The following is a 12,819-nucleotide window of genomic DNA, read 5'->3' as shown; positions in this document are numbered from 1 at the left end:
TTGGAGGCATGGAGGTAAAACTTGCAGGGGCCTCTTGAGGGAAAAATTATTGCCTATTACACATTTTCATTACCCTCTCAGAAATTACATCTTCTGTTGCTCTTTTTTCAGGAGTCAGTATTCAGAGACTGTGGCTGGGAGACTTCTGCATTATCTTTCACTGGTCCAACAAAAGACATCTTATCTGTCTTTCCAGCTTTTCCTTTCACATGCAGTTGCAATAGGAAGTTTCTCATTAATAACTCATTATTGTATTTACATTTGGCATAGAGCAACCTACAAATGTCATGTTGTTAATCCACTCGTGTTTTTCTGTGGCTGTTTTGAAGTAGCTGGGCTGTCTTCACTGTTAGGGCAATGCCAGGTTGCTTTCTAGAGTAAGTAGACAAAGAAGCTTGGGGACAGAAAATATTTCTCAGTTTTGGGGATTTCACTGGTGGTGTTCGTCCTTTAGCTGAGGCTGCAGATATTAAGTTCTCTTTATACTGAATTATTCTATTTGCAATTTTACTTTTTCAGATCTCTGTTGAAGAACTGGAAAGAAGTTTGGTTATAAAGGTCAACCGGGATGCAGTTATGAAAATAGCTGTCTCGGGGGATCTGTTTACGCTGGACAAAGGACTATATCAGCTGAATTTGACAGTAGGAGGCATTCCTTTCAAAACAAAGGACCTTATTCTACCAGTGAGTATAGCATGCTGGCTTGTGTTGTTTTGCATGCCTGAAGGGCTTGGTTTCATCTTTTCTTGGGGTAGTGTAGGTCCTTCCTGAGAGCAGCTCAGCCTGCCCTGAAACAGGTGGAATTATCACCTTCTGGATACAGTTTTCTCTCCATTGACTATAGAGGGAGCCTAAGCCAGTAGCAAAGGTGAGACTCCTGATTTTTTGATTGATAAGTTTGGGTGAGATGTATCCCACTCTTTGCCTGCAGAATTAGGACACAGCAAAACTGGAGTACGTGACAAAATTAACAGTGGTCATGCTGGCTTGGAGACCATGAGTGACCCTGGGGGGTCAGTGGACACACCGCTGTGTGAGGGTACCATTGTGCCCTCCAGGTCTGGAAACAACGTTGGGGGCACTTTTTGTGTTGTGACCAAAGTTTGTGCTTCACATATGTTCTGTCACAGGTTTGCTGCTTGCGTTTGCTGTTTCAGTTTGGTAAGACCCAAAGGAAATTAGAAGGTTATTTTTCTTTATTTCCTTCTAATTCAAGTAGATAGTGCATAGGAGTAAAAGTTAAGGCAGTCCTTGGGTGAGATTGGATGATTGCTGTGTTTCTGAAATAGCTGCTGCTCGGGCTGTTTTGAATGTCCACCACACAGAGTTGTCACCTTGAAACCCAAATTGTCATCTCTTTATTTCTAAATGAGGTGACAAGCTTGTGGCTCTGTGACTGGGAGTGCAGCAGCTGAGGAAGGCTCCTGTTCCTCACAAGAAGTCATTCAGGGCCATTCATTGCTTGGCTGAAACATTAAGGTCAGGGTGTGGTCTGAATGTGGGATTGAGAGCCAAAAACTCCTGAGGTTTTTATCCTGGCTCAGACACTCAACCCTCTCTCTGCTTCAGTTAATTGGGGTAATGGTGCTGATTTAGATGCTTTGCAAGGAGCGTTCTCTTTACATGCTGTCTCACATTTTAATGCTGACATTTGGTGCAGGGTAACAACTAGAAGCTGGAAGGAACAAGGTGTGTACAGTGCAGTGCCCATCCCGTGGCTCAGGCCCCCCTCCCTTAAGCCAGAACCCAACAACTTCTAGCATGATCAGGTCCAGCATCTTGTGTGTCTTGAAGGCAATTTGTAATGACACAAAGGATTGTTTTTTAACTTCAAGCTAGCCTCCGGCACTGACAATGCAGAATTATGGGAGTTACATAGCTTTGGCTGCAGAGCTTTAGAAGTCAATTGCACTAATGATGTGCAGCATGGAGGAGCTAAGAGAATCAATACAACCAAATCAGTACCTGCATTAGCTAGTGCTCTCCTGTCCTGCGGAGACAAGCTGAGCTCAGGAGAGTTTCCTGGGCAACACTGACCACTTACTTGCTTGGGGTTGCAGGTTTGGGGTTGCCACCAGCTGGTTTGCATGTGCATAACACGTCAAAATGATTTCTCCCATTTAGTGTCATAATACAACTCAGTATTCCTCTGCACCCAAAATCACTTATTCACTGAACAGTAGTTGGAGGCATGAGATACTGCTTTATCTTCCTAGATAAACCCTCGGCTGGATGGTTGCATGCGGGCATGGAACTGGCTGAATGGGGAGGACACCACTATCCAAGAAACCATAAAGATGAATGAAAAGATGCAGTGCTTTTCTGTAGCAGGACGAGGGTCTTTTTATCCTGGCCGAGGTTTTGCTGTGTTTAATCTTACTTATGGTAAGTACTTTATTTTTTAATTTCTGACCTGTTGTCCTGCCATTAACCATATGTGGTTAATAAACAGTTTAAAACTTACATGTATGCCAGACTCAGTGTTGATCAATGCAGAAAAGACTGGCAGCTGTGGATGGAGAAGCAGCAGCTAAACTTGTGGTTCATAGTGAAGGAAGGCCTATGTATGATGGTTAGATCCAGTATGAATATGCCCAGCACGGATTAGGTTCTCTCTGTGTAGGTCCAGTAATGCATTTCACATCCAGGCTGGTTCCAGCAGTGTAGGTGGTTCCAGCCCTAGCCGCTGTTTTCTGCTAAATAGGGAGAGCTGCAAGCCATATATCTTGTGCTTACGATGGACAGAAAGTTGATACTGTCTGTAGCAAAATGTCAGAGATTGGATTCACTTTTAATCATGGGGTGACATTAGTTACACTTGGGACAAACACAGTGAGTACATCCCTGATCCAAGCTGAATGAAATTGTCCTAGATACAGTAATAACAAGTTTCACACCAGACTTGGCCATACTAACATAGCACTTAGGCACCTTTTCTTTGTTCTAGATTATTCTGTTTGTTTATATGTGCAATCAACTGTCAGTATTTTTAAACCCATACAAATGCCAACCATCTATTTTAGTTTGGTGCGTAAGTCCTCCTCTGCAGAAGACTTCTGTGCATCATTATGTGGATTTTTCTGCTGTGCCATTGTAAATTAGGGAGTATCAGGTGTCTATCGTCTTGTTTACCACACGGATTCAAAAGCTGCAAAGTAGAGACGAGGCAGCATCTGAACTGCAGATGACAGCACTCAGCAGAGATGAGGCCTCAGCACCTGCATTTTGTTTTTTTTCTACAAACAATAATCACCTTTTTTTTTTTTTTTGGCTTTGTAATTGTAAGCTTCATAAAAAACTTAACTGTATTTCAAGATGTGGTGAACCAGCAAAGCTAATACTCCTATGAAGAGAGGTTGCAGAAGCAGGATTGAAACATTTCTTTGTAGCCATCATCACCTTTTAAATTACAAGGGTGCTGGGGCAGTAAGAAAGATGCCAGAGAGTTTAATCCAGAGTTCAGCAGGCGAGATAAAACATCCCACACTTCTGAGAGGTTGGTGATAAGGAAGTGATTAGGTATTGATCAGTGTAGAAGGCTTATATCCTTTTTCACTTTAACACAGGCTTTCATAGAAATGGTTCCTGTATGTCAGATTTGGACTTAGACTCCTCAATGATCTTTGGACAGTCAAAAATTATTCAAAAATTGTGTGCCCTATCTTACAGCATTTCTTTGAATGTGTTGGATTGATATCCATGGGAATTTGAATCTCTCTTTGTGATAAAAAAGCTTAACCTTGTCCTTTGACATTCTGAAAGGCAGCAGAATGCAGAAGGTAACAAGAAAAAACTGATGCTGTTTTCTTCTCTATGTTCAGGTGCTTTGGAATTTTTTTTTTTTAGTGAAAGAAATGTGGTAGTCCTTCCACGTATCCCCTTCTCCAGGCAGAAATTGCACAGCCTACCCATTTAACTTGTTGGTCTTATGTTTGTCATGCTACGCATTTCTTTTTCTGCAGTGCAACCTTCTTCTGGAAATGAAACAAAGACAAGTTGGGAAATAGAAGTAAATGCTGCAATTCAACCAGCAACAGATACTGGTGTGCTGTTCGCTTTAGTTACAGAAGAAGCATCTGTGCCTTTATCACTATCTCTGATTGACTATCACTCCACAAAGAAAGTGAAGCAACAGGTAAAGATTTAAGCCTTTTTTGTAGAGAAGGTTCCTTGCTATTTCCTGGGAACTGAAAGTAATTTTTAAAAAAAGTTGTCAGGTTTGCTGCCTGCCTGCTTATTTGCCCCCACCAGTTCATGATCTGAGACTGGGTTGTTTGGCTGGCCCCAAAGTTCTGACTTTTATAGGTACACGTCAGACACTACTAGGTAGCTCTTTGCAAATGTGGTCTAGGTAAAAGACAGAACTGGTCTCTTGAATGCAGGCATATTTTGTGATGTTTTTCTGGCACAGAAGCTGTTTAATTCCATAAGCAGGGAATTTCCATTCTCCGTAGCTCATCAGGAACAGTCCCAAAGCAGTCAAGAGACAGGCTGTAGGTAGCACTCCAGGTACTGTGAAAGGCCAGTTATGATGGAGTGCTGAAGCTACTGATTTAATGGTATTCGTAATAAAGGGATAGATTCTGGCATTACACGAGTGTAAATCAGGAATGATTTCACTAAAACCCACAAGCCAACTTTTCATTTACAGTACAGCAGCTCTAGTCTATTTGGTTCCAGTGCAATATAACAACCTCTGTAAGACCCACTAGGAATTCTCTTGTGGTTGCGACTAACAATTGGTCCCACTGGTTCATTGGGTTTTCATCTATGTAAATGAGCTCAGAACACAATCAGCAATAGTAATAAAGCTAATTCTCTGGTGGCTCTGCCAAATCTTTGTAAACAAGGCCACGGTGGGGTCATCCTGGTCTTGAATAAGCATGGCTAGGTATATTTCTGCTCACTGCCTCTTTTTTCATCTTTCCCTTGCTGTCCAGTTTATCATTGTGGCCTTGGAGAACACAGTTGTGTCCCGACTGACAGTAGATCTCTGTGACAAGAAGGAGCACTCTGTGGACATCCTCCTCAACAAAGATCACTTATCCCTGAGGGTAGATGGGATAGTGGGAGAGAGTGAACTGAGCATCTCTGAGTTAGAAGAAAGTCTGTCCATCTTGGAGAGCTCTTTGCAGTCAACGGTGAAGACATATGTGGGAGGATTGCCAGGTGAGCACCCAGTTTTGTCGCATGGACTGCAGACTCCCAGCTCACCTTACTGGGCTGGCAGTCAGGAAACCTGTCTCCGTTCATTCAACCTGGGAGCCTCTTTCTCTGTTTCTGCCTGAGCAGGCTTTGTCTGCAGTGCAGGCGCGTGGTCTTCACAGATGTGAGGGTGAGGCTGACATTTTTTTTTTTTTTTTCTTGAATGATTATGTCCTTCTGAGGACAGCTGGAGGCAAAAATAGAAAGAGGAGGTTTTACTTGGTCAGCAATAGGAATGATTTGTCTGAAAGATAGCTGTAAGCAGGGTCATTATGTTAAACTTGATAAAATCCATAGGAGCTGGACCACAGGCTCCTGCAGTGCTTAATTAATGTAATGAACGTGTGCGAGCACTTCTTGAGGGAAGTACCAGGGCCTCACATTGTTTTGACTGAAGCTTGGGAAGCCCAGAGCATTGATTTTCCCTGGCTGATGTTCTCTGAACTGATCACAACACTGCACAATTAACAAGTTTCCTCCCAGCAGAGGGTACGTAGGGCATAATAACCAAGGGCTACTACCATTATGGTTTGGCTGGCTTTCCAGCAACAACAGGGCTTCTTGCAGGAGGTCAGTTTGTTTCTGTGTTCTGAGCCTGGAAGATCAAACTTTCATCTGAATCGTGAATTTTGGCCAAGATTAGGGGTTTGTTTCTTGTTCTGGCTGAACTGGTTTATCAGTCCCTACTGCTGAAGAACGCAATTAAGGAAACACTTGTGTCACTGATTTACGGCAGTACATCCTATTTCATTGCCAGAAGCTAAGCAAAATCTTGCCCTTACTTGCCCAAGCAAGGGAGAGGCATCAGTGTTGGCCTCTTGGTAGTGGCTGAAGCAGTCAGGCTGGAACAGGGTGGCTGAGGTGCCATGAGTGCTGGGACACACGGCGTGCCTGTTCCCACCATGAACAAGAGTTTACAAATAACTGTGCTGGGTGAAGCAGTTTTTAATTAGCCAGGACTAAGTGTGAGATACCATAGCTGTGGCTGTTTAGACCCAGCTGGCTTCTGTAGGTTTAGCTGCTTTCCCCCTTTGATCAGTTCTGCTCAGCAAGGGGGATTTCTGCCTGCAGTCTGCTTTTGCCATTGTGAGGAACCCAGCACTCGCCTCGAGAAACCTTGTTATTTGCCACACGAATAAACATTTCGGCATTTTGATTGGATTCATCGCTCTGGGTTAAATAACTATACCAAATTGTCAGATCTAAGTGAGTTTGGCTCATTCAGATTCTGAAAATACGACATAATTTGGGGGTTTTCCCTGCTTCCGTACCCAGTGGAAAAAACAAAGCATAGTGGTCACTCTTAATGCCTTTATTCCATTTGCCACAAGTAAAGAAAGAATTCTGGGTCAAATCATGTAGTATGTCCCATCCTAAGTACAGCTAATATTGAAGATATGGAAGAAATACTATCTAGAGATCAGAGGGAACGTGTAGGCATTTACTACCTTTTTCATATTTTTTTTCTGTTCTGGTAAGTCTTAAATTATGTAATTTGTGATGCATAGGTGCTTTTCCAGGCAATGTGTATACTTCTAGATGAAGGAGCCTTTAACCAAGGCTTCTGAGTCTTTACAGGACCACGTTTCAGATGGATCCATTTCTAGTCTTAACAGAAAATTAAATATTTCACCTGATTTGCAATTATAACACAATCTTCTTTTTTAAAAATTATTTTTGACAGTGTCTTACAAATCCAGCTGAAAGCCCACACCGTCTTTCAGTCAGCCCTACGGCACATGTAACAGCAATCTGCATGACTCCTTAGACAAGTGTTCAGGCAGTTAAGCTAACACTTTAACTTCTGAATCAAAATATAATTTACATTTGTGCGAAGCACTACAGCACAGGTACCCTGTTCTCTTAAGCAGACTTCACAGTTAAAATTTGGTAAATGGGGAGGAATAGGAAATAGCTAAAATGATTAAACAACGACCAAGCAATGGTACTTTTCAGCCAGGAAGCTGAAAAATTTATAGTATCTCTTTGTGGCTTAACAGATCCCACGCAAATGTTCTTTTTCTCACTCAGTCCTAGAGTTTGTCTGAGCTGTGTTTGGTCACATCGGCTTCAAATTTGGCCCCATGTGTCTCCAGGCAGAACCCTTTAAATTACATATAATCTCAGGTCAACAGGACAACCTATTGTTCAAGTTGTCCTTGCTCCAGTGTAAAGATAAGGGGGTTACTTAGCTACCTGCATCACTGTGAAGTTAAATAATCTTTGAGGATTTTCATTGCTTTCTGTTGCACAACCAGCTTGATCGGGACGGCTTTGGGTTGTAAATAAACCAGTAACCTTTTGGGAAAGGTAGAGGACACAGCTCACATAAATTTTCATGTTACTGTGTTCATGTGTGGGGTTTTTTGTTCATTTAAGGTCAGTGTGTATATGATATTACAGAAGTTAGTAGTAAGATCGACTAATTTCCTCTAGTCTGTGTGATTCTATTTGGTGTCTTCTTCCTTGCTATTTGTTTTCTGCCTCTGATTAAAGTGTGTCACCAGTGGATCTCCACTGAAAAAATTAGTCTTATTGGTCTTACCAACTCAACTGATGTATTCCAGCACCGTTCTGATAAATGCCAGCAACCCCCTTGCTGCTGATACGTAGCATAGTCTTGGTAAAGATGAGTCTGGCAAGCGGTAGAGGCTGCACGTAGGAGGAGCCTTCCTGTCATAAAGTTCTTCCTATAATCTTTTGGCAGATACTTTTAATAAGAGAGAGGGAGAGCGTTAGAGGGAGGTATAACAACCCCACTAATGACAAAGTAGAGGGTCCAGAGATGGAGGGGGAGGAAAACATCAAGACGGAAGGCAGCGTGAACATGGTGTGCAACTGGAGTGAAGCCTTGCTGCTCGCAGCACGGGGTTTCATCGGGGCCGGAGGGCTCGCAGAGACACCGAGCAGCTGGGAAGGGGTTCGGTCTGCGGGAAGGGCTTCTGGACATGAGAGCACGTGGCATCTTCCCCGCGTCCGCTGTCGTGCTCCCACCCTCTGGCGAGAGCGGCCAGCGGGAAGGTAGAAATCGCAGAGTGAAGGAGACCTTGAATTCACTGAAGTGACGGTCACCCGAGCATAGGTGGGGCAGGTATCTATTCAACACCAGCCGTCAGAGAGGTTTGTCTCCCCTTTCACACAGACGTTCCTGTCACTTCCACTCCGGTCACCGCGTCCTACCACGGCTGCATGACTGTCAAGCTGAGCGACAAGGCACTGGACTTGGACGAGGCTGTCTACAAGCACAGTGACATCACCTCACATTCCTGTCCTCCGGTTGAGGCGGGTCAGTAGGTACCACTGCAATGCGAAAGTTTTATACTCGAAAACTTTCAATGCTTTTCTTTTTTTTTTTTTTTTAAAGATATAAATTATTCAGACCTACCGCACTGCGTGTATAGTTTCTCTTAAACACTGAAGTTATGTAGGAGCTACTGATCCTTATGTCAGATTGATTACTGAAATACTCCTTTGCTTTGAGGTTTAAAGGTTGTAATATATTTGTAAATAGTTCAGAAGACTAATATTAAATAAGTCAAAAGTACAGAATATACCAAAAGTGAATGTTATCTTTAGACTGTAAGAGACAGTTTTATCTGTAATGTGGAAAACCTGGTAATATATGAGTGTGGACTGAAAGAAAAATAATAATTCTGTATTATTTTTTATTACCAAACACTGCTTTCTGATTTGCAAAATATGAGAGAATAAAATATTTACATACAAGTTTTTAATTTACCTGTTCTAAGATTATTCTGTTATTTGGAGATATTGACTCAGGCTGTGACTGAGGCGGAGATCACACTAGTGGGGGGTTGTTTGGTTGGTTGGTTTGGTTTTTTGTTTAGAGATGGGGGTTCTTATGTACTTACGTCAGTATTATATATTTTCTGGGCTGGAAAGTAAATAGTTGCTGCTATTCTTATTGCTAGAGTTTCTCTTTCTGGTCTCACAGATACAAGACTCAGATGTGACCTTTAGAAAAACAGAGCTGGTCAACAAAAAAATGGAAAACAAAGTTGGTTCAGCAGGAAACAATTAGAAGAAAAGACTCAATAAGTTGAAGGCCTCATGGCTTTTGTGTCAGTAACCACTGAAGCAAATGATGAGGTGTCAAGAATTGGGGAATATTATCTGGTGATGACATATTTTTGCTGCTTAATTTTTAGGTTGACTCATTTGCTGTGAGCCTAGTGGGAACAGAGAGGCTTGAGGCTGAGAGCCAGGCTGAATTGCAGCGTGGTGAGAATATGCGTGGGGGTTTACTCAGGAGAGGTTGTAGAGCCATAAAGTGCATTTGACTTTAAAGCTATCCTTGTGAATTTGGGATGGGCTTTGCATGGCCTGCTTTGAGTCACTTAAATCTTTATTTGCTCCTTGTCTTGCATCAGATGAATGAACTGAGAAAGGTAGGTATATGCTGTGGTGAAAATCCAAATGCTATGTGGGTAAAGTTACTCCATGCTTCAGAGGGTTAATGTGGAACAGGTCCAGTTTTACAAGGTCTTTTATAAATTGTTTCTGGTCATTCTACGTCACAGTTTCTGTAATCAAATACGGAGATGACAGATTAGCCTAATAATCCACGAGTGACATCATCTGTGACCAAGTTGTGGAGGTATAACTGTCTCAGAGGAAAGGATGGAAGAGGGGGAAGACTATCCCAAACATATTTCCTGCTAAGGATCTGTCATGGTTTGAGCTCAGAGAGCAACTGAGCACCACACAGCCACTCACTCCCTCCTTCCCTCCCCAGCGATGAGAAGGGAAAGATAAGCCAGGCTTGGGATTTGAGATAGGACAGGGAGGGGCAAATCACCCATTATGGACACGGGCAAAAGACAGACTCATTAGGGGAGGAAAAAAAGAACATACATTTATTACAGACACTAACAACAACACTTAACAGAGTAGGACAGTGAGAAGCATTGCCACATCTTGAGAACACCTTCCCCCCACCCCTCCCTTCTTCCCGGGCTCAGCTCTGCTCCCGATATCTCTACCTCCTCCCCCAGGGGCGCAGGGGCAGGGAATGGGGGGTGCAGTCAGTGCTGCCACTTTCCTTATCTTCGGTGGGGGGAGTGTCTGGAACTTGTTCCCCCTGCTCCATCATGGTCCCCCTCTCACGGCAGACAGTCCTCCACAAACTTTCTCCGACATGAGTCCCTCCCACGGGCCGCAGCGTTCCCCACACTGCTCTGTCATGGGTCACTAACTTCCTCTGACTGGATTCCCTCCCACGGCTGCAGCCCTTCCCGAGCTGCTCCGGCGTGGGACTCCCCCGCATGCTGCAATCCTCCCAGCGCTGAATTACAGCAGCAGGGGGCTGCTTCTTCCCACAGGGTCCTGGCCTCCTTTGGTCACAGTCATCTTAGTCGTTTATACAAAGCCCCTCCCAGGCCATAAATCGATGTCTGCTCCACTGTAGATCTCCATGGGTGGCAGGGGGGGCCGCCCTGCCGTCTCCCCACAGGATACAGGGGGGTCTCTGCTCCAGCACACCTCCCCCCTCATTTCTTCCTCCGTTCCTCCACTGACCTTGGTGTTCATGCAGCTGCAGCAACTCCTCCTCACCAGTCCCAAAGCTCCTCACCACGTCCCTTCTTAAATACGTTATCGCAGAGGCGCAGCTGATGGGCTCAGCCTTGGTGCAGAGGTGGGTCCGACTTGGAGCTGGGGAAGCTTCCAGAAGCTTCTCACAGGGGCCCACCACTGTAGCCCCCTCCCCTGCCACCAAAAAAAAAAACCCACCACTCACTCAAACCCAGGACAGGTTCCCTACTTTATTTAGCAGAGAAGAGGAAGGTGCTCTATTAGCCATTAGGCAGCATGACATCACAGCTCGGTATCGTGACCAGATCAGTCAGCAGTAATGCAGTAGGGCAGAAAAGACCAGAGCTTTATCACTTTCAGTCAAACTACCCGTTTACACTTGCAGAAGGACCTGTCCAAAGACTCTTTACGCTCAGGTGTGACCAGATACAAGTCTGAAAGGACAGTTGCTCAGCTGACAGTAATAACTTACTGGCGGAGCGTGCGTGGGGTAGGAAAACCCAGTCGTTCCACTGTTTTGCTTTTTTTATTAAGCACATTATTCCTGAGAGTGCTTTCTGTTAGAGTTGATGACTCTGGATCAACTTGTGATATGATGGAGAACCCAAGAAACATTAATATCTCCAGTTAGAGCTGGGAATCCTGAGGATACTGTGGCTAATAGCACTTCCACACCACAGTGTTTTCTTTCCTGTGTTTATCATGGTTATTTTAGTTCTTTATCAGACCTTTACCATCACCCATCCTTTTAACTTGGTGTAGCTCTAATGAAAACTAGTGGAAACTTGGAAGACACCTATTTTTTAAACTAACTAGATGAAACAAACCCTGTTTTACTTTGTTCTTTTCAAAGGAAGCATGCTAGCAAAATAGTCCTATGTCTGGCATTTTTGTGTAATTTCTGGGGTAGTTCCTAAAAAACTACCATGTGGCATAAATGAATCACAAGCGTGTCTGACCTTTGTGTTAATATAAGTGGTACTATTTATGAGGCCAGAATTATTTTGGATCCTGGAAATGTGAATTCTGTGGTACTGTAAGGTACTCTGCAGTTTCAGACTTAATATTATGCAAGCAAGCCTATAATTCCATTTTCTAAACCAATCTAATTCAGAGGAAAAATTTCTCCAGGACCTTGCCTATGTGTGCATGTATGTGAAAGTATTTTGCATAGACTGCAATGCACCCTGACCCAAAATGTGGTTTAGAAGAGAAAGCCAGAATTTGTAAGTCTGGAGAATGACAGAAATGGGGGGTTCTTTTGTATCAAGCTGGATTGGTTTTAATACATCAGTACCACCCTGGAGGAAGAGGTAGCTGCTTCTGTATACCACTGAAAAGAGGAAAGAGGTGATAAGCATTCCTTCATTCCTCCTCAGTCACTGTGTTTCAACCCAGGAGAAACACGGATTTCATTTTTGTTCTGTTAGCAGTTCAGGTGCTCCGCCCAAAGGGAGCAAGTCTGTTCTGGGCTTTGAGTCCTCAAAATGATCCCAGGTGGTTCCCCTGGTAGTACTCACAGCAAGTAAAAAGAAATAAATGTGTAGTTCCACTTGCTTCGTGATCAGGGTGATTGTGTTTCCCGCAGCATGCCTTTGCACAAGAACTAAGCAGTTTGGATGGTTAAATTAACGTGTGAAAGAAAAATAATGGTCTTCTCTGACTGCTGTTTCTCTCAACCAGGTTCATGTAACTCACCTTGTCAACAATACATGCATACTGATGTTAACATCACTGGCCTAAAAGTGCATCTCGGAAAAACCTTAATTGAAAAAAATATGGCTTTTATGGTCCATATAAATTAACCTCCGATCTTATGCGTTCTAGGACTGCATCTGCTTTTTATACATAGAGGTATGAGACATGAATTAACAGAAATTTCTGGAAAGGTGGAAAGTCTTACGTGAAAGGATGATCATTCTTTGTTCTATTTTCAGCTGGTTTGATGGTGTCACTTCCTCTCAAAGGAAACTGTCAAGCAGGCTGGTTTTGTTTATATAGGGTTTTTTTTTTAATATTTTCATAATACGAAGCAGCTGCTTAAAAAGTTAATGAGAAATA

At 43.3% G+C, this 12,819-nt stretch overlaps 1 protein-coding gene across 1 annotated transcript in view; it reads left to right on the top strand.

The window, feature by feature from the left end:
* Positions 1-8,903, top strand: part of GAS6 (growth arrest specific 6) — a 42,671-nt gene extending 33,768 nt beyond the window's left edge. The window contains exons 11-15 of the mRNA XM_042806174.1: positions 520-684; positions 2,217-2,385; positions 3,963-4,135; positions 4,941-5,169; positions 8,348-8,903. Coding sequence (XP_042662108.1) covers positions 520-684; positions 2,217-2,385; positions 3,963-4,135; positions 4,941-5,169; positions 8,348-8,499 — 888 coding nt within the window. The 3' untranslated portion in view covers positions 8,500-8,903. The remainder of the gene's footprint in view (positions 1-519; positions 685-2,216; positions 2,386-3,962; positions 4,136-4,940; positions 5,170-8,347) is intronic.
* The last annotated feature ends 3,916 nt before the right edge of the window (positions 8,904-12,819 follow it).

This window comes from Tyto alba, unplaced genomic scaffold (assembly GCF_018691265.1).
Source record: "Tyto alba isolate M040663 unplaced genomic scaffold, T.alba_DEE_v4.0 Super-Scaffold_45, whole genome shotgun sequence".
NCBI lineage: Eukaryota > Metazoa > Chordata > Aves > Strigiformes > Tytonidae > Tyto > Tyto alba.
This window is presented reverse-complemented; position numbering and strand designations above follow the sequence as displayed.